We start from the raw sequence: 24699 nt of genomic DNA on the forward strand, positions 1-24699 counted from the left end.
AAGACCATCCTGGCTATATGGTGAAACCCCGTCTCTACTAAAAATGCAAAAAATTAGCCAGACATGGTGGTGGGTGCCTACAGTCCCAGCTACTCAGGAGGCTGAGGCAGGAGAATCACTGGAACCAGGGAAACAGAGGTTGCAGTGAGCCGAGATTGTGCCACTGCACTTCAGCCTGCGCAAAGAGCGAGACCCTGTCTTAAAAATAAAATTAGGTCAGGCGCGGTGGCTCAAGCCTGTAATCCCAGCACTTTGGGAGGCCGAGGCGGGTGGATCACAAGGTCAAGAGATCGAGACCATCCCGGTCAACATGGTGAAACCCCGTTTCTACTAAAAATACAAAAAAATCAGCTGGGCATGGTGGCGCGTGCCTGTAATTCCAGCTACTCAGGAGGCTGAGGCAGGAGAACTGCCTGAACCGAGGAGGCAGAGGTTGCAGTGAGCCGAGATCGCGCCATTGCACTCCAGCCTGGGTAACAAGAGTGAAACTCCGTCTCAAAAAAAAATTAATTTAATTTAATTTAATTTAAAAAATAAAAGAAAATTGAATTTAATTCTGAGCTCCCTAATAGCCAAAGCTAAAAAGGAAACAGATGAATTATAATAATTTCATTATATTCTTGGTTTTTAAAAGAAATATCCCAGCTTTTTTGAAGAAAATATTTTCCAGGTGCTAAATTTTTAAAAATATAGGTCCCCATCTGGAATAACACCTGGACACTGTAAGAAATCCAAAAGAAGGCCGGGCGCGGTGGCTCAAGCCTGTAATCCCAGCACTTTGGGAGGCCGAGGCGGGTGGATCACGAGGTCGAGAGATCGAGACCATCCTGGTCGACATGGTGAAACCCTGTCTCTACTAAAAAAAACAATACAAAAAATCAGCTGGGCATGGTGGCGTGTGCCTGTAATCCCAGCTTCTCAGGAGGCTGAGGCAGGAGAATTGCCTGAGCCCAGGAGGCGGAGGTTGCGGTGAGCCGAGATCGCGCCATTGCACTCCAGCCTGGGTAACAAGAGCGAAACTCCGTCTCAAAAAAAAAAAAAAAAAAAAAAAGAAATCCAAAAGATGCAGAATTATTTTCTACATGGCTGTAGCTTATGCCAACCAGTAATAAAATCCCGGGGCATGACATTAAAAGTCATGTAACATCATAACAATTATCACCAATGACATGCTAGGTAAGGCAGAATAAAACTCCAGCCATTCCAGTGTCACTAATGCTGTCCACTTTTAATGTGATGCCAAGAAAAGTTTCCAGTGCCATGGTATTTCCTTCAAACTGAACTACTAGGAGCCGCTGAAGTATCGAGAAAGGGGAAGAACCAAATGACGACTGTCTGAATTGTCCCTATCTTCCTTAGGTGTACAAAAAAGAGAGTAACACGGTTATCCAGTGAGAGGTCTGATTTGCAAAAACTGCATAAAGTGAAAGCGATATACTTACATCACCCTCCAAGCTGAGCTTGCACAGGATTTCATGAACAGTAGACATTTTGAAGGAAGCTGGAAAAAAAGAACCACAAAAAGTCTTTATGAAGAAGCTTTCCTTTACCCTGAAGCACAGGGATTCGTTATACTAATTTCTACTCCTTGGATCATTTCATCTGAGAATATTAGAGTAATTTTGCAAAGAGATGCAATTCCCATGTTATGATTGAAAAATCTAAAGCTCAGAGATGGTCTGCCTTGGGTTGGAATGGACTACTGAATTAGCCAGTCATTCTCCTCCTCTTTGTGAATGGAACCTTGGAGACTGATTTGTGAACACAAAAACGCAATGTGCCCCAAGGCTAACGCAACCTGTTCAGACGGGACAAAACTGAGTCTTCTACTTCTCATAAAAGGTGATGAGCCTGCCAAAGCAGACACTACTTCTGTATTTCTCACAAGTCATTAAACATATTGAGATGGGCCTGAAAGCTACGACGTGAACTAAAATTGGTAGCATTTTCGTGTTGCCCTAATTCTTAATTGGAACCTATATTATTATCCATAATTACTTTCTTAGTCCAATGACGCTTGGAACTATTTATGAGAAAGACGATGGACAGATTTTCTGACCTTAACTCATTCCATAAAGGACTGAATCTGTTTTATTTAAGATTCGAAATGGCTGAAATGAAGTCATCTTCTTCCAGTTAATATACTTAATGGGGAAGCAAAACAATAGCCTGATGAATTGGCTTCCCAGCTTTGCAATCATACAGTTCTTGGAATTGATACACCTAACCCCTGCCAAAAAGGAGTGCTCAACTGTCAGTAAATTTATCTCAACTGAGACAAGACAGGTCATCAACATAATCACCCCCAAAATAAAGAAAATAGCCTAGAGCAGCATCCTGAAATAGACGGAAATGACATTTAAACTGCAGCACTCCTGCTTTGGTCTCTTTTTGCTTAATAGTCTTTGATCAAGGAAACTGCACACATGCAAATTCAGCTTTCCCTTCTCTTCAGTTTGCTTAGTCTAAATATTTTCATAAAATTGGTTTGGAGCCGGGCACGGTGGCTCAAGCCTGTAATCCCAGCACTTTGGGAGGCCGAGGCGGGTGGATCACGAGGTCGAGAGTTCGAGACCATCCTGGTCGACATGGTGAAACCCTGTCTCTACTAAAAAAAACAATACAAGATCGCGCCATTGCACTCCAGCCTGGGTAACGAGAGCGAAACTCCGTCTCAAACAAAACAAAACAAAACAAAACAAACAAACAAAAAATTGATTTGGAGAGAGTATTTGACATAGACATTTGCTAACTTATAAGAACATTTTGGACTAAGCAGATCCCAGGCCTGGTGTGGGGTGGGAGGTGGGAAAACGTAAGAGGAGAGGATTTGCCTTTAGTTGTGGTGAAGGATATATTTTTGCAAGATTCTCCGAGACCACTCCTCTCTTCTTAATGCTCACCGAAGCTTTTGACACACGGTGAAAAGTCAGCCAGTCAAAAGATTTTTCACTTCTCCCACACTCACAACTCTCAGGCAGCCTCCCCACCCTAATATGTCCCACCGATGGGGTATAATTCTGGTTTGTAAAAAGCATTACTGGGCTGGCTCACGCCTGTAATCCCAACACTTTGGGAGGCTGAGACAGCAGGTCACGAGGTCAAGAGCTGGAGACAGCCTGCCAACATGGTGAAACCCCGTTTCTACTAAGCATACAAAAATTAGCCGGGCATGGTGCCACATGCCTGTAATCCCAGCTACTCAGGAGGCTGAGGCAGGAGAAGAATTGCTTGAACCTGGGGGGCGGAGGTTGCAATGAGCCAAGAACATGCCACTGCACTCCAGGCTGGGCGACAGAGGAAGACTCTGTCTCAGGGAAAATAAAAAAGCACTGCTCTAGAAATAAACTCTGGTACATTCAGACATGGAATAGTATTCAGCACTGAAAAGAAATAAGCCATCAAGCCATGAAAAGACACAGAGGAGCCAGGCACGGTGGCTCAAGCCTGTAATCCCAGCACTTTGGGAGGCCGAGGCGGGTGGATCACGAGGTCGATAGATCGAGACCATCCTGGTCAACATGGTGAAACCCCGTCTCTACTAAAGATACAAAAAATTAGCTGGGCGTGGTGGCGCGTGCCTGTAATCCCAGCTACTTAGGAGGCTGAGGCAGGAGAATTGCCTGAGCCCAGGAGGCGGAGGTTGCGGTGAGCCGAGATCGCGCCATTGCACTCCAGCCTGGGTAACAAGAGCGAAACTCCGTCTCAAAAAAAAAAAAAAAAAAAAAAAAAAAGACACAGAGGAACCTAAAATGCACGTTGCTAAATGAAAGAAGCCAACCGAAAAGTTAACGTACTGTATAGTTCCAACTTCATACTATTCTGGAAAAGGCAAAATGATGGGGACAGCAAAAAGATCAGGGTTTAGGGGAGGAGGAAATGAATAGGTAGAGCACAGAGGATTATTAAGGCAGTGAAATGATTCTATAAGATACTGTAATGGTGAATGCATATCATACATTTGTCGAAATCCATGTACAACACTAACAGTAAATGCTAATATAAACTATAGACTTTGAGTATGTAGGTTCATCAGTTCTAACAAATGTACAACCCTGGTGCAGGATGTCAATAGTGGGGAGGCTGTGAGTGTATGGGAACAGAAGAACATGGGCATCCTTTGTATTTTCCATTCAACTTTGCCATGAACCTAAATCTATCCTAAAAAACGAAGACAATTCTAAAAAGTCTTGCTCTGTAGCAGAATCATCCAATACAGTGACCATCAGCCTCATGTGGCTACAAAGCACCTGAAATATGGTCAGTCCAAACTGAGATGTGCTATAAGTGTAAAGGACATACTGAATTTTGGGGACTTAGTATAAAAAATATATTTAAAAATCTCTCATTAATAATTTCTTTCAGCCAGGCACAGTGTCTCACACCTGTAATCCCAGCACTTTGCGAGACTGAAGTGGATTGGGTGGATCACGTGAGATGAGGAGTTTGAGACCAGCCTGACCAACATGGTAAAACCCCATCTCTACTAAAAACACAAAATTAACCGAGGGTGGTGGTGCATGCCTGTAATCCCCGCTACCCAGGAGGCTGAGGCAGGAGAATTGCTTGACTCTGGGAGGCAGAGGTTGTGGTAAGCTGAGACCGCACCATTGCACTCCAGCCTGGGCAACAAGAGCGAAACTCCGTCTCAAATAAATAAATAAATAATTTCTTTTTTGGTAAAGGCAGGATCAGTCTTGCTATGTTGCCCAGGCTGGTCTCAAACTCCAAGACTCAAGTGACCCAAGCGCTGAGAATATAGGCATAAACCACTGCTTCTAGCCCAATAACTTATATATTGATCATATATTACAATTAGAACTATGACATGTTGAATATATCTTATTTCCATTTAATTTAACCTATCTACTTTGCCTTTCTTAATGTGGCTACTAGAAAATTTTCAATATATGCAACTCACATTCTACTTCTATTGGGCAGTACTGGTCTAGAGGAACCCAGAGAGCCATTACCTAATCTAAATCCCAACACCTATGCAACAGTCACAAATTTGAGTCTTCATGCTTTTTTTTTTTTCTTTTTTTTCATTTCTTTTCTTCTCTAATGTTTCAGGAGAGACAAGGTCCTACTATGTTGCCCAGGCTGGTCTTGAATTCCAGGGCTCAAGTAATCCTTCCACCTTAGCCTGCCAAAGCATTGGGATTACAGGGGTTAGCCACCATGCCTAGCTTTTTTGTTTTGTTTTTTTGAGACAGGGTTTCTCTGTCACCCAGGCTGGAGTGCAATAGTGCAATCATAGCTCACTGCAGGCTTGATCTTCAGGGCTCAATAGATCCTCCTGCCTTAGCCTCCCAAGTAGCTGGGCCTACAGGTATGTGCCGCTACACCTGGCTTTTTTTTTTTTCCAGTAGAGATAATCTTTCATTAAATTACCCAGGATGACAGTCTTCTTGAGAGAGAAGAAATCTCCAACTTCAACGTGGACCAAAAAACATTATAGAGGGTCTTATCAGTATTCCTCAGCCTGAGAATTACCAAACCAGAGATGAAATTCCTAGGATGGGCATCAAACCACCTAAGCCCTGGCCTTAACTATCACCCATGGACTCACAGAACTGGACCAGGACTGCAGGAGGGGATAAATCGCTGTCATCTACTGTGCGGAATTCTAGTCTCTACCATAAACAGGCAAGAAATAAAAATGTAAAACAACAGCAAAAACAGGGGACCAGCAAGTCAGAGTTGCAAAACAAAGAGTTGTTTCCACTTAGAGGGTGTAGATTAAATTCTACTCATTTATTAAATCAGGTACCTCACTTCGGTTCTGATGTTTAGAGAATCTCAACTAGAGGCATGCTAACTTTTCATTGTGTGATTCTTTCAAGTTGCCTTTCAAGCTCTGAGCACTGGCTTTGTAGACTGCTGCCTAACGGTGTCCCATGTGGGACTCCCCAGGACTGTGCAGATCAAAGACCATCTGATAGGCTTCTTTACACTCTCCATTCATGTTAATTCTTCTCCCACAGCCACAACACCTTGAGGAGACTGTTAAAAGCCCAACAAATCTTCCTTCCTATTTCACCATTCATAACTGTCCTGCTCTTTCATCAAATCAGGCCTGCATGCCACCATCAACTAAATCTACGTAATCTTGTCAAAATCACTCGAAATCACTCCTCTGTGGCTTCCTCTTACTCCGGCAGAGCCCAGCCTTCAAAGATGAGCATCAGAATCCAACCTCAGTTCCTTCTGTTTACTCCCCAGCTAATGCAGACTAGGGCCAAAGTGTGACTTGCCTCTCTGCAGTCACCACTACTTTAGCATCTGCTCCAACAGGGTCACCAAGACCCCTACTGCATAGAACTCTCTCTTGCCTTTCAGTGCCTGGGAACTTTTTGATACCACTTCATTCATCCGTTCGGCAGAATGTTTTTAAGTGCCCTACATGTGCCAAGTATTCAAATGATGAAAGCATCAGTGTAATTCAAAGCAGTAGGGAATAAGTACACGGTTGACCTCATCTTCCCTACATAGTCCCAGGCCCCCTATGATACAGATTTAAGAGTATCATAGCCAAGTATGGTGGCTCACGCCTGTAATCCCAGCACTTCGGGAGGCCAAGGCCAGAAGATCGAGGCCATCCTGGCCAACATGGTGAAACCCAGTCTCCACTGAAAATACATAAATTAGCTGAGCATGGTGGTGCATGCCTGTAGTCCCAGCTACTTGGGAGGGTGAGGCAGGAAAATCACTTGAACTTGGGAGGTGGAGGTTACAGTGAGCTGAGATGACACCACTGCACTCCAGCCTGGAGACAGAGCAAGACTCTGTCTCAAAAAAATAAAAAAGAGTATTTACAAAATCTATGTGCTAAGCTGGGCACAGTGGCTCACACCTGTAATCCTAGCACTCTGGGAGGCCGAGGTCAGGGGATCGAGACCATCCTGGCTAACACAGTGAAACCCCGTCTCTAGTAAAAATACAAAAAAAACAAAAGTAGGTGCTAAATCAACTTGAAAACAATGAGTTGCTATTTTGTATAAGATTCCTATTTAGCTGGGCGCGGTGGCTCAAGCCTGTAATCCCAGCACTTTGGGAGGCCTAGGCGGGTAGATCACGAGGTCAAGAGATCGAGACCATCCTGGTCAACATGGTGAAACCCCGTCTCTACTAAAAATACAAAAAATTAGCTGGGCATGGTGGCGCGTGCCTGTAATCCCAGCTACTCAGGAGGCTGAGGCAGGAGAATTGCCTGAACCCAGGAGGCGGAGGTTGTGGTGAGCCGAGATCGCGCCATTGCACTCCAGCCTGGGTAACAAGAGCAAAACTCCGTCTCAAAAAAAAAAAAAAAAAAAAAAAGATTCCTATTTATATTATGTATAATCACCCTGTAGAAAAAAAAAAAACCACAAATGTCACAATAACCACAAAGTCACACCTACCACAAAGCAATATCTATGAAATTTGACATTACACCATGCAGGTGCCTTTTGTATCCACATAAGTATTTCCTACTTCATTTGAGTTAAACAGCAAATATTTTCACCCCAGAAATAAAACATGGGCCCTTTCCTCCCATTCTGATAGCATTCCGAAAACATGGTAAACATTCCTAAAACCCACTGGGGCTTTCTTTAAAAAGTGTGGCAAGCAAGCACCAACCCCTCAAAGTGGCACAGTATCAGAAGGGCAAGGACTCCCTGCATGCACAGGGAAAGCGGTGTTATGACAAGAAACAGAATGACTATGGTGAGCAGCCTAAGCCAATTTTCTGGAAAATAACTAAAACTACAAAGGAGACTGTGCTGAGGCTTGAGTGTGCTGAGCCCAACTGCAGATCTAAGAAAATGCTGGCTGTTAAGACATGACAGTATTTTCAACTGGGAGGAGATTAAAAAAAAAAAGAAAGGGCCAAGTGATCCACTTCTAAGAGTCATCTTTTGTTTTATTATGAGGACAATAAAATCCTGAGGTTATGTCCAAAAAACAAAACAAGCAAAAAGAAATAAAAGACAGTGCTTTCTTCTTCACTTCATCAAATCCCCTAGCAATGCAAAGTCATTGTGTATATGGTCGATTATTCGCTACAAGGAACAATAGTTGGCTTTGCAGTTCATCGTTGGTTAAAACATGAGTTCAATAAAGTACCTTTCATTAATGGGAATGTGTCAGTGTGCTGCTATCCTTGAAAGCAGGAAAAGAAAGTCTTGGCAGTGCTACTGTAGGTTACAAACACTGGTAATTCTCTAAGAATTAACCAACGAACCCGTAACAAGCATACGCTGGGCCTGCACTACATTAAAGGATATAAAAGACACTTATAAAACCGTGAAATGCAGACTCCCACCCTGCAGGACCTTTGAGCTCTCTTCCCTTCATTCCTCTGTGACACACTGACAGTCTAGCCCAGGGTCACCCAGTGAATGAGTAGCTGAGGCAGGGCCAAAACCCAGATCCCCAGTCTCCTGGGCCAATGCCCTTTCAACCTCACACAATGGTTCTTCATTCCAAGAGATTAAGACACAGAGAGAAAGATGATAGTCATCAGAGTGGGATTAGTTAAGGGCTTAACAAGAAGGTGCTGACTACTAGGCTGAGAAGGGTGAATCACCGTGTGGGAGGCTCCAGCCAAGAAGCAAGAGGGAAGGCCTGGGGAGAGGGGAAGAGGAATAACGCCGCAGGGTGGCAGGAGAACAAGAGCACAGGCTTGAAAATGAGCCATGTCCAGTGGGGTGCCCTGTGGGGAGCCTAAAATATAAGTCTCTGAATCCTGCAAAATTAAGCTTCCCTATGGAAATATTGAGGAACCTATGAGCCAAAGCAATTGGGACTCGGTACTCATATTTACTCCCCAAAACATCTGCTCTGGAGGCAGAATTTCTTATCTTTTTTGTTTATTTTTTGAGATGGATGGAGTCACCCAGGCTGGAGTACAGCGATCTTGGCTCACTACAACCTCTCCCTCCTGGGTTCAAGCCATTCTCTGGCCTCAGCCTCCTGAGTAGCTGGTATTACAGGCATGCGCCATGACGCCTGGCTACTTTTGGTATTTTTAGTAGAAATGAGGTTTCATCATGTTGATCAGGCTGGTCTCGAACTCCTGACCTCATGATCTGCCCACTTGGCCTCCCAAAGTGCTGGGATTACACGCATGAGCCACCACGACCGGCCTCTGGAGGCAGAATTTCCTACTGAAAAACAACTACTCTGACTTTAGTGTACCTATTGTTTTGAATGAAAATTAAAAATGAAGTCTACATGCCATATGAGACAATTCCACCTCTACTCATCACTGTGTAAAACACATAAATCCATTAAAAGCAGAACCACCACTCCTTTTCCGCAGACTTCTCTAAAGAACATGAAAATGGCAGTTGGTACCACTCCTTCTGACACTTCAGACTCACCCAGCTGGTTTCAACTCACAAACAAGAAAAGAAAATCAGCAAATGGAATCTGTTGATAAGTGTATCTACACACCAATGCTTTGCATTCCCAGGGAAGGTTGGGTCCTAGACAACATCATTAAAATGGCCCTTTATCAGAGAAAGTTTTTCTGTTTAAGAAAACAAACTAGAGGTACAGGGAGATTTATTGAAAGAGCCACACCCACCTCAAACTGGTTTAAAATCATTCACTACTTGGGTAGGAAGATAGGTCACTTGGCCCCACCCTAATGAAAACAACAGTTTCTTCTGCCTTGAAAAGACCCACAAATGAGACTGTGAATGCCTGGCTAGAAAAGCTCCCAGTGCAAGGCTGATCATTAATGAAATCCATGCAGTTACTGAGAAACAAGTCATTTACATTTAACAGGAAAATTCTATTAAAGATATTTAGCTTGGTGCCAGTCACTGCCATCACTTTTAATGGCACAAACCACAATTACTTTTGCACCAACCTAATAATTTAAGGGTTTATAAATTTTACTGTCTTTTATCATTTCACTCAAAAAATGCAGTTACCAAAAAAAAAAAAAAAAAGACAAGTGAAACAGTTTTAACTTCACTCTCAAAAAGAAAAGTTTACAAAAAGGTTAAAACAAACAAAAGAAAACTTAAAAGTCAACACTTCGAATAGTAACAACACGTTCTACTGAACTGAATTAAGAGCCAGCCCCAGAAAGCCCAAATGGTTATTTGAACAAACGAACAAAAACATGCTGCAACAGGGCTGGTCTGCACAGGCAAATCTGAGTCTGATCCAGCAGTTTCGTGGGCACACCCACTTCACAGTTGAAACGTGGACTGTTGATCCGTTACCACAAAACAGATTCTTAGCAACCATGATGAATCAGTAAGGGACTAGATGATTCAAATGAAGGTTTTAAAACAAAAATGGGTGAGGGTGGGAGTGTGGAGAGCTGGGTTTCCCTGCCAAAGCTCTGACTGTCCACAGTCCTGGACACACAGTCTACAGGCCACACTGGAATTTTAAACTTAAAAAAAAAAAACAAAAAAAAAACATGTGCTGATGTGCTGGGTGGGGAGGGGGGTTCCCACTGCACTCCATCCTCTACCCACCTAATGTGTCTTTCTTTAACAGGACCTTTCAGAAAGCACATACTCTTGTCCTTGGTTTTATAGTCTTGATTAATGATGGAGTCACAGGGCCAACTCATTGCCCAGAGTTCCTGGAATTCATCCCAGTGGCCTTGATCAAACTGAGCAAGAGGGACACACAGCACTTGCTCTAGCTTGTCTCTATGGCCTGATCTGAATCAATATTTGTTTGTTCCCTACTGACTCGTTGCAGCTTCATGCTCTCACAGCCTCTCTCTGCTGGTCTCCTGATCTGGGGTTGGAGTGGGTGGAAACAGACCAGCAGGAAGAATGATGTCACTTGGCATGAAGCACTTTCAGGGTTGGGAAATCCGGGCCTTTGAGTCTACAACTCAATTTCAGTGTTTTATGGCCCACATATTGTACTTTCAACAGGGCCTGGCCACCTACAGAAAAAAATCTGAAGTCAGCATTCAAGATCTTCCACACTGTGGACTTGCCTACCTTTCCTTAAATACCTTCTACACATACATACATATACACACACACACACACACACACACGTATACACTCATCCTGCACAAAAGAGTTAAATGGACTGTTAACTCTTCCCCAAACAAGCTCAGCACTTTCTCAGTTCCCTCTACCGGGAACCTCAATCTTAATTAGCTGGTATCTGAATGAGTCCTTAGACACAGCAAATGGTAAATGTCGCCCTTCTCACACGCCCCTCCTGGCCCTGTGCTTCTGCAGCTTTTGTGTGTCTGTGCAACATTAGAGTTGTGTGTGTAAAGTCTGTCTTCCATATTATCCGCCCACAGGGTTTCCGACCAGCTTTTTGTGTGTCTGTGCAACATTAGAGTTGTGTGTGTAAAGTCTGTCTTCCATATTATCCGCCCACAGGGTTTCCGACCTACCCCTTCCTGTTTTTTTTCCTAGGTCTGAGCACAGTTGCCTGGCACAGGATAGGCATTCAATTTCATCTTGGGGTGGTTTACACACAATGGGTCTTTCTATAATACAAAGTATTTTCTTCTTCTTTTTCAACACACTCTCCTTCCTCAATTTTCTTTCTCCTCCTCAGACTGGACATTTCAAATCCAGTTCCCGCTTCACATATTCAGAGCTGGAGGCTTAAATCACCAACTTCTGCAAATCTTAGCAAAGCCCAGCAGATCAATTCGGGGCAGCCTCTTATCAATATATAGCCATGGCCCCCACCTCTGCACTGTCAGGGCCACTTGGGTCCTAGTTCTGTCCGTAGGACAACATGGGACTGTAACCTACAACTCCTGGCAAGCAGACAGTGAAGAGGCAGGATGTATGAGCAGCCTTAGGACTCTGATTTCCTCTGAGCTGAGGGTGTGCAGCCTGGGTGTGGCAGGGAAACAAAGGGCATGGACCAAGGGCTCCAAGTCACAGCCACTCCCTAGAATTCGAGCTTTCTACACCACACCTGGGATAAAACTCAGGCCACTTGGGTGCTCCTAACTTGCGGTCTAACAAGGTTGAACTCAGCTGGCTTAAAAGCTTCAAGGTGGGCTGGGCACGATGGCTCACGCCTGTAATCCCAGCCCTTTGGGAAGCTGAGGCTGACAGGTCACTTGAGATCAGCAGTTGGAGACAAGCCTGGCCAACATGATGAAACCCCGTCTCTACTAAAAATAGAAAAATTAGCCCAGCATGGTAGTGGGTGCCTGCAATCCCAGCTGCTCAGGAGGCTGAGGCAGGAGGTGGAAGCTGTTCTGAGCAGAGATCCTGCGATTGCACTCCAGCCTGTGAGATAGAGCAAGGCTCCATCTCAAAACAAAACAAAACCAGCTTTAGGGTGTACCCTAGGAAAGGAGATTTGGAAGTAATCTCAGTGGAACCCAGGCGAAGAACAAACAAATATGGGCATCTCCTGACCCCTACTGCTGACCTGTTCCTTGACAAAGTAGATGAACTGCCTCTGGCAACAGCAGAAGAAAAAACAGACCAGGCAGTGAATGAGTGGAATTTTTTTAAAGAACTGGAATTTCCTTTGGTGTGACCTACAACTAGAATAGGGTGTGGCACCAGGGAAAATGAAGTAAGAGGATTTGTGTGTGAGAAAAAGAGGAACATTGCATTTCTATTTCATCCTCACAGATGAATCTAAGGCAACTGAAGACACCGTAACTGTAAGCAAAACTTCCTTGAGGTAGGCAAATGAAGCTCAGGTCTGTGGAACAGTTGGATTAAAGGGGACATGAACCCCCAGCAAGTTTGGAAACTAGTATTAATTTGAGAAAATACAGTTTAAAACCCCACAATTCACTTACTTTGTCTCTTTCTTTCTCTGCTAGATTTGAGGGTGTGGAGGGGAGAGAGGGTCTGTTTTGTTCACTGCTGTATCCCTAGTGCCCACAACTGTGAGTAGAACATAGTAGGTGAGGCTGGGCGCGGTGGCTCAAGCCTGTAATCCCAGCACTTTGGGAGGCCGAGGCGGGTGGATCACGAGGTCAAGAGATCGAGACCATCCTGGTCAACATGGTGAAACCCCGTCTCTACTAACAATACAAAAAAAATTAGCTGGGCATGGTGGCGCGTGCCTGTAATCCCAGCTACTCAGGAGGCTGAGGCAGGAGAATTGCCTGAACTCAGGAGGCGGAGGTTGCAGTGAGCCGAGATCGCGCCATTGCACTCCAGCCTGGGTAAGAAGAGCAAAACTCCGTCTCAAATTAAAAAAAAAAAAAAAGAACATAGTAGGTGATTAGTATGTTGCAGAATAAATAGTGTTTAAAGCAGCCCACTAGAGCCTGAGACTCCTTTTGTGACACTCCCACTCTCCCTTAATGAAAAATGGTCCCGCAGGCTCCGGGCTCTGCACAAGTAAAGCGTGAGAACAAAGGCTCGTGACAGCAATTCGTTAGTGGCAGCTTCTAGGCCCGAAGGTGCAGGAAGACCCTACTGCCCTCAAAATCAATAGCAATTACAGAAGCATATTCTACTATGCCAGGAAAACTACTTAAATCAGAAATTAGCCAGGAAAACTAACGGCCATGACTGCAAGCCTAATGTCAATCAATACCATAGGTTAATAGCTCAAAGACACAAGATGTTAAATATTGAGACTTCAGTGCAAGACTGGGCCCCTAATCAGAGTCAGTGAGTCAGCAATATTTCCTGGGCATTTACCGCAGGCAGGCTACTTGGCACTGCAAGAAATACAAAATCTAGGCGGTCTCCAAATCATAACCCTCCAACTGGAAAAATGCACATAGATGGTCACACCCTTCCACTGCAGATTCAACAGACTCTTTTGGAGAAACCCTTGAAACCTTTCGATAATAGACGGACTTAGAAGAAGGGAAGAAATCAAGGACACCTTGGCTGTCTTGGTCTTACCTAAAATATTCCTTGATATTGCCTGAATATTACCACTTTCTGATTCCATAGCTTTGAGTTCTAAAAATTATACATCTGTTTAGGTGAATGAGGTTTTTTTTTAAAAAAATTATTTTACGTATTTATTTTTTGAGACTGGTGTCTTGCTATATTGCTCACACTGGCCTTGAACTCTTGGATTCAAGGGATCCTCCAGCTTGAGTAGCAGGGACTACAGGCCCCAGACCACACCCAGTATTGTTTTTTTGAGTAACTCCTCTGGGTTGCTGAGGATCTTTGGACCAGGAACCATTCCTAACTTAATGAATATTGTTTCAATTTGTTAGTCTCTAGCTGGATACGGGTTCGCTGAAATGGGAAGGGGGAAGGAGGAAGGAGGAAGGAATGTGGTGTAACTGGACCAGCCTGGACAGCTGCCTTAACAGGACACAGAAGAACATCTCTATGGAGGTGGAAGGTGAAAAAGAAAGTGGAACAGAGGCAAAGACATAATTTTTCAATTAAATTAATTTACTGTGTCAACCTCAAAAATTTTTTTAAAAGTTCCAGAAAAATATTTCATCGATTTAGTCTTCCTGTACACATACTGTCCCTCACTACCCTCCACCTCCCTACCCACCACCATCCCCATAATTAGGCAGGGCATGTCTTAAATAGGCGCCTTCTGAAATACAGATTCACTGGGAGAGTGCATTCCGCGTACCAAGTCACCAAGTTCCAGACAGGTACAGCAGCACACACGCATGAAGAGAATCCATCGCTACAGTCTGGGGCCCAGGCCCTTGCACACCAACAGCCTGAGGTTCTTGGTAATGGCCCAGCGTTCACCCATGAGGCCACTGCTCTTTTACACACAGACTCAGAACACCCACAGCTTTAAAATGGCAATCAGACTACAAAAATGAGACTTGGCATTTGCACAGCACTTAGTGTTTTCTGTGTGCTTTACACATTTATTTTTGAATGACTTTTCGAAATCTCCAATAGCCCTGTTTGGGTGGTGGTTAGACTAGGCATCCTTAAGCCACTTTCCCAGATAAAGAAAGGTGTTCCTCTCCTTCTCAACAGCCAGCTGATGGAACCCAAGCCCTCCACACCAGCACTGGGGCCAGCTGCACCGAGCGGCCAGGAGAGAGCGGCCCCGGGGCCACGCCCTTTTCTGTACCCTTAGTTCCTGACTCATTGCCACATCACGGCGAGTAACAGTCAGGACAACCCTCCCCACAGAATCATGGAGGACACTACCTTCCTGGGACCAATGTGTTCGACCAAGCGGAAAACTCTCCTGGAAGAGTGAAATCCGAAGTTGCAGTCCTACAAGATAATCTAGATCAAGGGGAGTGAACTGACGCTTTAATGTTTTCTTTTTCGGGGGCAGTGGTGTCTACTCACACTCTCGCCTCTCATCCTCCCACACTGCTCTCCTCCTGCTGGTCGTTCCAACTGCACAAGCGCACGTTTGTTTCGAGTACAGTAACTTAGAACAGATGGGGGCACTTTCCAGAGGGCGGTGGAAAGCCCACCCGCTACATGCGGCTCCCTGGGCGGCCACACCCTGCCTCGCGGCGCCCGGCGCGTCTGGAATGCGGGGCCCCCCTCCCCGCGCCGCGTCGCCCCGGTCCCGAGAGGACTTCAAGGGGAACCCCGACACCCCTCACCTGGGCCCTGCACCCTCCCGGCCTGGGCGCCGGCGGCCCCTCACCCCTGCCCCGCACACCTTGCCCCTGCGCCCCCTCCCCAATGACTCTCCAGTGCGGGTGGACCCTTCAGCCCCCTGCCCCCGACGGCCTCCGGGACACTTCGCCCGAGCCTCCCTGCCAGGCCGTGCCCTTGTTCCCAGCGTCTCCACACCCCGCTAGCGGGCGGCCGGTAGCTGGCAGGCAGGGCGCGCCTCGCTTACCTGGGCCGAGCGGCGAGAGCAGAGAGCGTCCCCAGATGCCGAGCGGAGCCCGCTGGCCTGGGTGGGGCTTTTATACTCGCCTCTTCCTCCCCGAGAGGCGAGGCCCGCCCCGCCCCGCCCCGCCTCTACCCCCCCACCCCCAGCCCGCTCCCACCCCGAGTCAGGGTGACTCACCCCGGCCCGCGGGCCCGCAGGGACCGCGCCCTGAAACGCTCCGGGGCCGCGCCACACGGGAGCGGCCCCCGCACCCCTGGCCCTGCCCTGGGAGAAAGCCCGGCCTAGGCTGCCCGCAGGCCCATAGGAGCCCGGCTTCTTCCTCCTTTCCTTGTTTTACTTAAGTGCCACGTCGAGCTCTCAGCCTCAACTTGGGTTAATAATGTAGCAAGACTTTAGTAGTAGACTCTGGGACTGGTTAAGTAGCTTTTTTTTTTTTTTTTTTTTTTGGCGATAATGCAATGGAGGAAAGAATTGTTCCAAGAAACATAAATCTGGACTCCCCTGAGCTGGGGCTGTTGGCATCTAGCGCCCCATTACCATGGGGCGTCTGCAACATGTCAGCTTAATCTCTGGCCACCAGTTCCCGGGGGGCGCGCCGGGAGGGAGGGAGATTCGCCCAGTGCTGCAAAGCCTGGGCCGCCCCGGCCTCCGAGCGCGCTGGGAAACCCCGAGCGCGGGCTGGGAGACCGAAGCCGCGAGCCAGGATGCCGCCTCAGTCACGCCCCGGGAGGCGCCCCTGTCCCTAGTACGACTGTGCTCTCTCCTCTCCGCGCCCGGGCACCTCTGCGCGGCCTCGTGGCAAGTGGTCCTGGGCTGGGTGTGGCCCATGGCTTTGAACCCGGAGTTTCAACATACTCTTCCCGTCCTTCTTTCTTGACTGCTCTGTGTGTGTGTGTGTGTGTGTGTGTGTGTGTGTGTGTGTGTGTGTGTGTTTCTTGCAGCTGGGTTTTGTGTGTGTTTCTTGCAGCTGGGTGTGTGTGTGTGTGTGTGGTCTTTCGGCCGTTTAGCCAACTCCCTTGCTTGGTTTTGCTGTTTTGTGCTGTGTGTGTGTGTTTCTCGCACAGCCTGATTGCGTGTGTGTTTCTTGCAGCTGGTGTGTTGGTGGTGGGGGGGGAGAGTGGGTGTGTTTCTTGCAGAGGTTTACCCAACTCCCTTGCTTAGTTTTGTTATTTTGTGCTCTGTGTGTGTGTGTGTGTGTGTGTGTGTTTCTTGCACAGGCTGGTTGTGTGTGTTGGTGTGGGTGTTTCTTGTAGCTGTTTACCCAACTGTCTTGCTTGGCTTTGCTGTTTCTCGATTTTCCTCCAAGAGTCACGTTGGCAATGTGCGGGCTAACACGTATTCGTTGTACGTGTGACGACGCAAATACTGTATTCAAAACCTCAAACTAGCAGGAAAGCTATGGTGAGAATCCCGAGGACCTCTCACAGCGTCTTTTAAATCCTTCCTTGCACACTCACTTCCTGCAGCTTTTTTCTGGTTTTGAGGATTCTGTGTTTTAATCTCCCATTTCTCTTAACGTCCATTTTTACTTTCCAGTTGAGCGTCAATTCATTCCTGGGAATCAGAGAATGATAAGGCCAACAGACCTTCAGTGCTCTGCTCACTGTCGTAGAGTGAGACAGGGGAAAGTTGGCCACAACTGGAGTCTCTTAGCAACCCACCCAGAGCTGTTACCCAGCGCTTTCGTGAGGAATTATACACGATGGGCCCTACCGCAGGGCCAAATAGAAAATAAAACATTTTGGGTGCAATTACATTTATAGCTCTTCAATTTAGCCTGAAAGCTTCAAAGGCAGAAACAATGTTTATCTGCCTATTTGGTGTGAACTGTGCTGTGATAGGCCCTTCACAGAAGATAAAATTTAATTCAAATCATATGGAATATATAAAAGCCATCAAATGTCCAAAAGAATTTTGTGCTCATCTTGGGCATGCAGCAATTCCAAATTTTCATAGATTTGTACAATCACCAGGCTTTGCTTCATTCGAAAGAAATGTGCACTGATGTTATCATAAAAATGTAGCTATTAGAAGTCGTAGTTTGGCTGGGCGCGGTGGCGCATACCTGTAATCCCAGAACTTTGGGAAGCCGAGGTGGCAGGATCACCTGAGATCAGGAGTTCATGATCAGCCTGCCCAACATGGTGAAACCCCATCTCTACTAAAAATACAAAAATTAGCTGGGTGCAGTGGCACATGCCTGTAATCCCAGCTACTCAGGAGGCTGAGGCAGGAGAATCGCTTGGGCCTGGGAGGCAGAGGTTGCAGTGAGCTGAGATTGTGCCATTGCACTCCAGCCTGGGGGACAGAGCAAGCCTCCATCTCAAAAAAAAAAAAAAAAAAAAAAAAGAAGTCGTCATAGACTATTTCTGAGGAATGTGAGGCCAGTTCTGCCAGTATAAAAGATCTTTTGAGTATTAGTCAGAGAACTCTATTCCCCGCAGCCCTGCCCCAGCCCACCGCCCCTCCCCACTCCCACCTCCCCCATCCCCCCACCCTCCCCACCCCCCACCACGTTGGGGAAACTATTTACATCAGCACTCAAATTGTCTGCTGTTGTCCATATTGTTCTCTAAGTGCTCGACTTTTTCTTCACACTTTATCTGCTGCGCTCAATACCTCCACTAGTGCCTCGCTAGCAATGGTAGGCACTCACTAAATGTGATAGAATGATAGAATACAATTATTCACTGAATAATAGAATGTTAGAGCAGAGAGGGACCCTAGAGATTAAATTGCCCAATCCTTGATTTTTACTGTTATTATTTGAGATGGAGTTTCTCTTGTTTTGATCTCCGCTCACTGCAACCTCCACCTGCCACATTCAAGCGATTCTCCTGCCCCAGCCTCCAGAGTAGCTGTGATTTACAGGCATGCACCACCATGCCTGGCTATTTTTTTTGTATTTTCAGTAGAGACGGGGTTTCTCCACCTTGGTCACGCTAGTCTCAAACTCCCAACCTTAGGTGATCTGGGCCTCACAAAGTGCTGGGATTACAGGCATGAGCCACCACTCCTGGCCTTTCTGTTTTAGTTTTGGTCTCACTCTGTCACCAAAGCTGGAATGCATGGTATGATCAGGGTTTATTGCAGCCTTGGCTGCCGAGGCTCAAGCAATCCTCTCCCCTCAGCCTCTTGAGTAGCTGGGACCACAGGCCCGTACACCAAGCCCTGCTATTTTTTCCATTATTTGTAGAGATGTCAAGGTCTTGCTATACTGCTCAGGCTGGTCTCGAAGTCCTAGGCTCAGGTGATCCACCTACCTTGGCCTTTCAAAGTTCTGGAATTACAGGCATGAATTACTATACCTGGCCTTGATTTTTATATATGAAGAATTTGAAGTCCAAATAAAATCTTCTGCCCAGTCCAAGTATTAAATAATGCACCCAAGACCCTCTTACCAGTTACCTTTGCAGTATAACAAATTATACCCAAAAACTTAGGGGTTAAAACATAACTATTTACTTGCTTGTGATTCTGCAGTGTAAGCAGGACCCAATGGGGACAGCTTGGTGCTCCTCCTCCGCAGCATATCGGGTTGGGTAGTTTAGTTGGGGATGGAAGATTGAAAGCAGCTTCATTCGTCTGGTGCCAGAGCTGGAATTGCTAGAATGACAGAGAGGAGGCTGGGCCTTTCTCTTCCTTGGTCTTTCATCCTCCAGGTTCTCCTCTTTTGCTGCAACACGGTCATCACGGCAGCCAGCCTTCTAGAAGAAAAAGCTGAAGGTGCTAGGACTCTTGGCTCACAGGCTGTGCAAAAACAAGCGACAGGTGGGATTTCCCCTATGGGTTGTAGTTTGCTGATCCTTGTTTTAATCCATTGCTCTACTCAAATTTTGGCTTTACCCTCTGACATCGAGGCTCCTCCCTTTGAATGTATTTCCTTTTCTTAAGAATGGCCCATATTTGTAGCTGAACAGCTCTCTCCGTCTGCTTCATTCATGCCAGTAGAAAGTGAAAGGTCTAGAAACCTCTTTTCATTTTGAACTATTTCTGGTTTAAGGTGGCAGTTCTTTCATTAATACAAGTATCTTAAAAACCGTGTGGATTTTCTATATCTTATTAAGGTTCATACTATGCTCCAAAATTAACATACAATTTTCTCAAAAACTTTATGTAAATCTTGCTAAGGTTTAATTCCATGTTCCAAGATTCACATTCATTTTTTAAATAGATCTGTCTCTACGTTACACATCAGGCTGCAGTGGGAAAATGCACTCAAGTTTCTTAGAAGCCCTGGGATGGTCTTCGAAGCACCACAACAAATCTTTCTTGGGGTCTTTAAAAAAATGTTTTTATAGCCATACCTTGATTTGATCTTTCTCCAGATACCATTTCTTACTTTGCAAACATTTCAATGGCTAGAATTCTGCTTGAAAACCAAACAGATCTTTTGCCCTTTAAGCAGCTAAATGAAACCCACTGGCACTTTCAGCATTTTACCTGAAAACCTCCTTGGCTATATCCAGAAGTTCAATGGCACATATTCTATCATTCGTGTCACCTCAGGCAACAGCAATGTCAAACATCCTGCCACTACGTGATACGGTTTGCCTCTTCTCCAGTCCCCTTGTCCATAACAACTCCCTCACTGCTCTTCCATCTTCCACTAACAGTCATCTCTCTAGCTACCAGCTGGCAGTAAAGTCAATGTCACGTATTTTAGGGTTTTGTTACAGCAGCACTCCAAATCCAGGTACCAGTTTATGTTTCATTTACCTATTACCATAACATAGACCTCCTCCAAATCTTAAGGGGTTTAAAACCACCATCACCATTTATTTGTTCATGATTCTGCAAAAGGTGGCGTTCACTGGGTGGGCTCATCTCTGGTCTGTCTTAGCTAGCAAGGTCCAAATGAGGCTGACAGATCCAGAAGGGCCTCTCTCCAGCAGGATAGTTGCTGGCTTTCAAGATGTGAAAGTGAGCCGGGTGCAATGGCTCATGCCTATAATCCTAACACTGTGGGAGGCTGAGGCAGGTGGATGACGAGGTCAGGAGTTCAAGACCATCCTGGCTTGCATGGTGAAACCCTGCCTCTACTAAAAATACAAAAATTAGCTGAGCATGGTGGTGCACTTGTAATCCCAGCTACTTGGGAGGCTGAGGCAGGAGAATCACTTGAACACAGGAGGCGGAGTTTGCAGTGAGCCGAGATGGTGCCACTGCACTCCAGCCTGGGCAAGAGAGCCAGACTTGGTCTCCAAAAAAAAAAAAAAAAAATTAAAGTGGAAGCTGCCAGGCCTAGAACTGAAACAGTGTCACTTCCACTGCATTCCAATAGAATTTCAGCATAAGTTGGTCAAAGCAAGTCACATAACCCAGATGCAAAGGAAAGTGAAATAAACTCCATCTCTTCATAAAGAGAGTGACATGCGAGAAGGTGGGTGGAAGGAATTGTTGGCAACCATCTTTACAGACACTCTACTGCAATCCTTAAACTCGTAAGAAACAGAGCTGAGGCCAGAATCTGTTTTTCTGTCGTTCCATCTACTGCCTTGTCCATTACATCATATTTCTCAGATACCACCACTCCTTCAGTGAGATACAGGATGACACTAGACCCACTACATTGCACAGTTTAGACACCGACTAACATAATGCTATTATTTCCTTGACCCTGTTATATGCAATCAGTATATGCATATATTTCTATTTGAAGATATGGCCAGAAGAGGAAAAGGATCTGGGAAACGTTAGCTGGCAAACACCAAATAATAATTCTATAAAGAAAGAACAGGCAAAATGGAGGGGAAAAATCATCAAAGAAATAACTGAAGAAAGGCCAAGCACGGTGGCTCACACTTGTAATGCCTGCATTTTGGGAGGTCAAGGCAGCTGGATTACCTGAGGTCGAGAGTTCAAGACCAGCCTGGCCAACATGGTAAAACCCTGTCTCTACTAAAAACACAAAAAATGAGCTGGGTGTGGTGGCAGGCACTTGTAATCTCAGCTATTTGGGAGGCTGAGGCAGGAGAATCGCAACTGCTTGAACCTGGGAGGTGGGGGTTATAATGAACCAAGATCATTCCACTGCACTCCAGCCTGGGCAAGGAGAGCCAAAGACGAAGGAAGGACGGAAGGACGGAAGGAAGGAAGGACGGAAGGAAGGAAGGAAGGAAGGAAAGGGAAAGGAAGGGAGGGAAGGAAGGAAGGAAGGAAGGAAAGGAGGAAGGGAGAGAATGGTTATTTCATTGGCTTTTTGAGTCTTTGCAGCAGCTAGCCTTGCTGAACTCATAGTAAGACCTCAATAAATCCTTGTTGAATTCAGGTGTCAGGACCCAAACCACACAGAGTACTCTTGGTATGTACAAACCACAATGTCGATTTTGTTTGGAGGCATTTTCAGGGAAAAATCTGCAGTGACTTCAGTGTCTCTTTCTCAGCTGTAACAGACAGTTTTAGTCTCAATTCACTCTCTGCAAGGCATCCACAATTCTCTTTCTGAGACATAATTCTGATATGACCGCTCTCCAGAAACTCTTTCCAGCAGGGCTCTCACATACCTGGGCAGCCTCATTCCCCACATCTTCACGCTTCACTGCTCCATGTGCCACTGCTGGGACAGGCCAGGCTCATTCATGCCTCTGTAGCTTCCTCCATCCGTTTTCCTGCTGGATGCCCTTTCTTGCATTCCTTAGTGGTGAACTGCCTCATCCATCAATCCTCAGAGTAAATATTATTTTCTCCTGCAGAGTAAAGCCTTTCCCAAGGCAGATCTGGCTACTTCCCTTGGCATTTTAAAAATATACCTCTACTCTTGCAATTGTCACCCTGCATTGTTATTTTTTAATTTGTTGGTCTCAGCAATTAGGCAGAGCTTCCTGACGACAGGCATTTGGTTGTTTCCTCTGTGTGATGACATCATCTTACCCAGTACCTGTTACTATCAGGTTTTTGTCCATAAACACATTACCTTGCCTTTGTTCATACTTAAACTCGCCTGGCAAAAATTGAAAGATATAGTATTCAGTGTGGTGAAAATGGGCAAAATGGAAATTCTCCTACATTACTGATGGGAGGGCAATTTGTCAGTGTCTATCAATATTTAAAATACTCATGCCCCTTGATGCAGTAACATTGCTTCAAGAAAGCTATCTTGAAGAGACAGCTCTATGTGACCATAACAATATGTGTATAAGGACATTTATATCATCATTTTAAGATGGAAACACCCCAATAAGGCTAAATTAATTTAAAAATATCTGTTCAGCGGAATGAAATTGCTGAAAGGAATGGAGTAGATCAATATGTTCCGACATGGACAGATTTCTAAAATATAGTGCTAGAAAAAGAACAAGCAGAATGTAGGTGCAAAATGGTATCTTGCTGGAATGCTAAGTTACAATACAGATGTATAAAACATTATGAAAACTGATTTGGCTACAGATGCCCACTCTGTCAAGATGATTCTTATATTAACCCACTGGAATATTGGGATGCTTCCTGAAGTGTAAGCATTTTATTCTTAACTCAGCACATTTTACTGCATTTACAGGTTGGCATGTCAGAGGATGAATATTTCAAACTATCAGCCTCTATTGTTTCTTCTGGCAGCATTTTTCCATCTAATTTTGTAGAAAATGCAAATATATTTACCTGCTAAGTATCTGTTATCAATAGAAAAAAATCCCTAATTCGGCTATACAATATGTGTTTCTTAGCCATGAAGTCTAGTCAAAATAGTATAGTATTTTTCAAGAAATAAAATATTTGAATGAATATGAAAACGCACAAAAACAGAGCTGCATTTTGAATGCTTTTATCTTTATGAAATATCCATTGAATGTACTTTGGGTGTTTTGAAATTTTTTTTTTTTTTAAGACGGGGTTTCACCATGTTGGTCAGGCTGGTCTTGAACTCCCGACCTCAGGTGATCCGCCCGCCTTGGCCTCCAAAGTGCTTGGATTACAGGCGTAAGCCACCGTGCCCGGCAGGATGTTTTGAAATTTTTAACTTAAAAGACTGTATGTTCACTGAGTAAAAAAAGTCAAAAAATAATATTACTAAATTGATTCTATTTATATTTATGTGTATTCACACATTTGTGTGTATATTCATATATGTCTGCACAGGTAGGTACATGTAAACACATATATAAATATATGGAAGTATATACACCAAAGTGATATTGGTTAGCTTTGGGGAAAGCATATGTTCAGGAGAATGTTCACCTTATACTACATATGCTTGTTTGCATTATTTGATATTTGTTAACAATGAATACAGACAACTTCTATAGTTTTAAAAACAGCTGGAAAAAAAAACAACCACATATAGCTAGCGAAAAGGAGGTCTGCCTTCTAACACTTAAGGTTATGACAGCCCATGCCAGGCTTTGAGGAAAATTTGAATCTTTTTGATGGTATTTTTCATGTATATTTAACAAAACAATAATTTAAAAATATATAAATAGAAGAAAACTTGGACATCATAGCACTCTCTGCTGACAAAGAAAATACTTAATATTATAAAATCTCATGTGATTTTTGTTTCTTCTAGTTATAATCCATGAGAATACAACTTAGGCAGAGCCAATGCTTATATATTTTTTAGAATGCATGAAGAAAAAAAACTTGCTAAGGCAAATTAATAAAAAATAACTTGTGGCATGAAGTATATGGGAAGGGTCCAGCACATTTCTTTATTCATATAACCTTTGTATTATTTGTATTACATATTTTCTCTTTTGGTACTATAACTGTTTATGTTTCAGGTTGCACCATCAAACTAGGAGCTCCTTGTTCATCTTTGTAACCCCAGCACAGGGCTCATAACATGCTCTCCATGTTGAGAGACCTGACGTTGTTGGAGTGGACTCTATTATTGGATACTCTCATAATCATCATAGAACTCAAGAGGCGTGGGCTCCGGTCCTAGCTCCGATACAAATTGGGTGTATACAAACTGACATGTCACTTAAGCTCTCTAGTCCTGTTCCTCACCTGGAAAATAAGGGTGAGGACTAA

The 24699-nt window shown here is 44.8% G+C and overlaps 1 protein-coding gene across 1 annotated transcript in view; it reads right to left on the reverse strand.

Annotated features, from left to right (window-relative positions):
- ANXA2 (annexin A2) overlaps positions 1 to 15831 on the reverse strand; it is a 55103-nt gene extending 39272 nt beyond the window's left edge. The window contains exons 1-2 of the mRNA XM_003928995.4: positions 15733 to 15831; positions 1443 to 1501 (exon numbers count right to left, since the gene is read on the reverse strand). Of these exons, the coding sequence (XP_003929044.1) occupies positions 1443 to 1490 (48 nt within the window). The 5' untranslated portion in view covers positions 1491 to 1501; positions 15733 to 15831. The remainder of the gene's footprint in view (positions 1 to 1442; positions 1502 to 15732) is intronic.
- Positions 15832 to 24699: the final 8868 nt, after the last annotated feature.

The sequence above is a fragment of the Saimiri boliviensis genome, chromosome 2 (genome assembly GCF_048565385.1).
Source record: "Saimiri boliviensis isolate mSaiBol1 chromosome 2, mSaiBol1.pri, whole genome shotgun sequence".
In the NCBI taxonomy this organism is placed as follows: Eukaryota; Metazoa; Chordata; class Mammalia; order Primates; family Cebidae; genus Saimiri; species Saimiri boliviensis.